Genomic DNA, 4,362 nt, shown 5'->3' with positions numbered 1-4,362 from the left:
CACGGCGTCCCCCGGGTAGAGGTGGGCAGCGCTGGTCTCTGCTGAGCCCTGGGCATGGCCCCCGCCTTCCCCAGCTCCTCTTCCCACGGGAGGTTCCCACAACCTGGGTCTCATCCTGCCTTGCCCACGGTGCGCAGCCAGGCTCTGACCAGGGATGGTGGGGCGCTGAATGGGGTCCTGCTGGCTGCTGCCAACCCTTGGCTCCCCACCCCAGTGCCACAGCACCCGCCCCCAGCCTCGGGGTTGTGCCGGATCCTGTGCACTGTGCCGGATCCCGTGCACCATGCCAGATCCCTGCTCTGTACCAGGTCCCAGCACCACGCCGGGTCTCCACACTGCGGTCACCAGGTGGGGACATGGCCTCTAGGGAGCAGCACAGCCCCCACCTCCCAGAAGCCCCCTCATCCCACTCACCGGGGGAAACTGAGGCACAGGCAGCGAGTGCCTTTGGCACAGGCTCCTGCGCTGCCGGGTTGGCAGAGGAGCTAACAGGCACCTCGCCGCTGCCTGCACCCCCTGCCAAGGGGCTGGGGACCAGGGGCAGGATGGGACCTGAGCCAGCGCAGGGGCAAGGGGGGGTCAGCTCACACTGTCCCCCACACCTGGGGCTGAGCTAGCTTTGCCCACAGCATGAGGCTCTGTCTGGGCTCAGGTCCCCCCGGCTGCCCATCCCCCCCCCCCTCCTTGGACTAGTGCCAGCCCCCCTCATCGGAGCCAGCGGTACTGAAATACAACCTTTATTTCTGAGGTTCGCAAAGAGTGAGTCCTGGTGGTGCAAGGCACGAGGACGGAACCGGCTCTGTCCCGGCTCACCAAACGAGCACACAGCAAATCCCACCCGGGTGGCTCCTGGGGAATAAATACAATGATCTGCGTGGGGGCAGGCAGCCATCTGCCCACCCTGGCCAGTGCCCGCCAGTGTCTGGCCCCGCAGCGCTGAGCGCCTCGTGCACACCGGTTTGGGGAACGTGGACGGAGCGGGGCTGTGGGACAGCAGAGCATCCCGCTCGGAGGCTTTGTTGCAACTGGGCTCCCCTCTCTCGCCTGCCCGGGCTCAAGGCTGGCAGAGCTGTTTGAGGACACGGATGATGTGGCTGGAGGCACCGGGGGCACAGGGCTGGGGGGTGTCGCGGAGCAGCGTCGGCCCCATGCGCTGGGCGTGATGGAAGAGCTCCCGTGCGAAGACCGGCTCCACCTGTGGAGGCACAGAGCCGATGGAGGACAGGCACAGGTCCATATACCCCCCGACCGTGACAGCCCCAGCACCCGGATCAGTGCCACCATGAGCACCAGCCCCAGTGTGTACTCACGTGGGCCATGATGAGCTTCTGGAAGTGGTGCCCAGTGCTGGTGGGGTACTCCTCCCCGAAGCACAGGTGGATCTGGTACTGCGGTGTAGGTTGTCCGTGGCTCACGTACCCCCGCAGCTCTGCAAGACACCAGCCCTGTCAGGGGACATGGGGTCTCCACAGCCCAGAGCAGCCGGGGCAGGGCAGGACCTGGCCCCGTTCCCAAGGGGATCGGGGTCTCCCGGGGCAGGAACCGGCAGAGCCGTGTGCCTGAAGCAGCGGGTGGGCACTTACGCTGCAGGAACTGCTGCGTATCCAGCAGCTTGTAGGTCTTCTCCCTCTCCAGCTTGTTGGGCCAGTCCCTGTGTGGGGCCAGCGGCCCGTTCCAGTACACCCTGCCCTGGCACTGGCGCTTCATGAAGACCCCCTCGGGTGCTACCCACAGCAGCACGCCACGTTCCAGGTGAGGCAGGAGCCTCTCCAGCACGTCAGTCATGCTGGCCACCCGGCCACTGCTGCCAAGTGCTCGTGGTGGGGGAAACTCAATCTGCTCCATGCAGAAGGGACCGTAGAGGTGCTCGCTCTCAGCCGGCACGGCGCGGGAGGTGATGCGGCAGCCCTCGGCCGTGCGGGTGGTGACCTCCTTCACCAGCACGTCGCAGTAGTAGAGTCGGATGTGGAGCCAGCAGTCTGGGGTGAGGGGAGGGTGAGTTTGTGGGCAACCTGGTCTGGGAGGGCCACACAGGGCACTACCCGTCCAGCGCAGCTCCTACCTGAATGGTTGACGTCCTCCACGGGGACGTAGGATGGGGGTCCAGGGAGGTGGTGGCTGTGGGTGGGGTTCCAGCCGTAGAAGACTCCCCTCACATGGTACCCTGGGCCAGGGCAGAGAAAAGGTGGCAAAGGGACACGGGCAGCTCCACTGAGGTCCCCCAGGTGCTGTCCTAGTCCCAGCCCTTGGGGCAGGCAGGCAGCAGGGTGCTTCCCACCACTGCTGCTCATTACTGGCCCTCATTAAAGCCCTTAAGCACATGATTAGATGGCTTTGCTCTGGAGCATAAAGGGAGCCCCCAGCTCCAATCTCCATCTCCGCAGGCATTGCCTGCACAAGGGACAGGGTGCGAGGCTGCGCAGAGCGGGGTGGCTCGTGCCGCCAGTGCGTGCTCCCAGCCCCCTGCCCCATCCTGCTGCCGGGGACCCTCCTCACCTCGCTCAGCCGGGTGGGCTGAGAGCACGGGCAGTGGAGACACGTGGCACGTCTCCATCGTGCCCTTGTGGCTTTCCTCTTCTGGACTCCCAGCGGTGCTACCCTGGGGAGGAGAGTGGCCGCGGTGAGGGCTGAGCCGGTAGCGGGGGGCCCTGAGTCAGCTCCTGCCTCCACCTTGGACCCGATGTGCCAGCAGATCCCCTCCTTGAGTCTGGCAGCTGCGTGGCACAGCGGCCCCTCAGTGATGCTCAGGCGAGCCAGCTGCCCAGTGGGACACACGCAGGCAGTGTGGAGGCAGAGGAGCAGTCGGCGGACGAGGCGGGACTGGGGGCTCCCGCCTTCTCCAGCCTCCAGGCAGCTCCTGCGGCTGATGGCACGGTGTGGGGAGCTGGCTCACCTGCTGATCCTCACCGGCTGGGGACTGCGTGTCACTATACTTCTCTGCAGAGAGCAAGAAAAACCCGCTGAGCCCCTGGACAACTGCAAGAGCAGCCCCTGGGAAGGCACCTGGCTGCCCAGGACCCCCAGAGAAGAAGAGAAGCAGGGAGGAAGGGTGTCCTGGTTTCAGGTGGGATAGAGTTAATTTTCTTCCTGCTGTGTTTTGGATTCAGTATGAGAATAATGTTGATAATACACATTGCTTTAGTTGCTAAGTAATGCTTACAATAAGTCAAAGACTTTTTCAGTTTCCCATCGAAGCTGAGAGGGAGCACAGACAGGACAAGCTGGCCAGAGGAATACTCCATACCATAAACATCATGCTCAGAATATAAATGGGGATTGGCTGGGGGCAGGAATCCACAATTGCTGCTCGGGACTTGCTGGGCAATCGATCACCAGGTGGTGAGCAATTGTATTCCATCACTTATTTTGTATATTTTATTATTATTATCTCTTCCATTACGGTTCTCTTAAACTGTCTTTATCTCAATCCACGAGGTCTTTTCCTCTTTTTTTCCCCCTCTTCTCCCTTGCCTACCAGGAGGGGGGGGGCAAATAAGCGGCTGCATAGTCCTAGTTGCCAGCTGGGGCTGAACCACTACAAAGGGTGATGTCTGTGGGACACAAGGCTCTTACAGGCACGGCGCAGGCATCAGCCCCAAGTCTGGCACAGGAGGAGGGATGGCAGGGACATACCTGCGTCCCGGGTTCCATCAGACACGATCTGGTACACCTTGTAGGGCTCTGAGATGTCCAGCTGGCTCCGCTCAGGCACCTCCTGGAAGTCGGTGCTCTTGTTGAGGGCACAGCGGAGACGCGTCTTCCAGGTGGAGGGATCAGCCTTGTCCGTCCCTTCGTGGTATTTCCCCTTGTAGATGGCCCAAGCCTGCCGGGCAGAGGGTGCCCTGTGCTGCAGGGGCTGTCTGTCCCCCCAGAACCCCGCTCCACTGTCCAAGGGGGCCCGCTGGGGTACAAGTCCACCGGGGCTGGGTGGGGGGCAGTGGGGAGCCGGGGCTGTGTGCCCTGCGGGGTTGAGGGGAACTGGGTGGTGGTGTGGGGTCCTGGGGGAGTGCATGGAGCTGGGCAATAGGGAGCACTGAGGGTGCTCATCGAGCTGGGAGGGGGGGGTGTCCCCCGAGGGTGCCCATGGAGCTGGGCAGGGTGTCCCAGGGATGTGCGTGGAGCTGAGTGGGGATTCCGGGGGTGCACATGGAGCCAAGCTGGGGGTCCTAGGGGTGCACACGGAGCTGGGCAGCCCCGGGGGTGTGCACGGAACCGGGCAGGGGGTCCCGGGGGTGCGCACAGCGCCAGGCAATGGGGAACCCCGGGGGTGTGCAGGGAGCTGGGTGGGGGGTCCCGAGGATGCTCCCGGAGCTGGTGGGGGAGGTCCCGGTGAGGCCGGGGTACCTTGAAGAGAGCGGCGTC

The 4,362-nt window shown here is 63.7% G+C and overlaps 1 protein-coding gene across 1 annotated transcript in view; it reads right to left on the bottom strand.

Moving 5' to 3' along the window:
* Nucleotides 1-1,054: 1,054 nt before the first annotated feature.
* The window catches only part of LOC104293987 (interferon regulatory factor 4-like), a 4,231-nt gene continuing 923 nt past the window's right edge, over nucleotides 1,055-4,362 (bottom strand). The window contains exons 2-8 of the mRNA XM_009893542.1: nucleotides 3,634-3,823; nucleotides 2,894-2,937; nucleotides 2,497-2,599; nucleotides 2,063-2,164; nucleotides 1,584-1,979; nucleotides 1,311-1,429; nucleotides 1,055-1,195 (exon numbers count right to left, since the gene is read on the bottom strand). Of these exons, the coding sequence (XP_009891844.1) occupies nucleotides 1,055-1,195; nucleotides 1,311-1,429; nucleotides 1,584-1,979; nucleotides 2,063-2,164; nucleotides 2,497-2,599; nucleotides 2,894-2,937; nucleotides 3,634-3,823 (1,095 nt within the window). The remainder of the gene's footprint in view (nucleotides 1,196-1,310; nucleotides 1,430-1,583; nucleotides 1,980-2,062; nucleotides 2,165-2,496; nucleotides 2,600-2,893; nucleotides 2,938-3,633; nucleotides 3,824-4,362) is intronic.

The sequence above is a fragment of the Charadrius vociferus genome, unplaced genomic scaffold (genome assembly GCF_000708025.1).
Source record: "Charadrius vociferus isolate BGI_N301 unplaced genomic scaffold, ASM70802v2 scaffold259, whole genome shotgun sequence".
NCBI classification, from domain to species: Eukaryota; Metazoa; Chordata; class Aves; order Charadriiformes; family Charadriidae; genus Charadrius; species Charadrius vociferus.
This window is presented reverse-complemented; position numbering and strand designations above follow the sequence as displayed.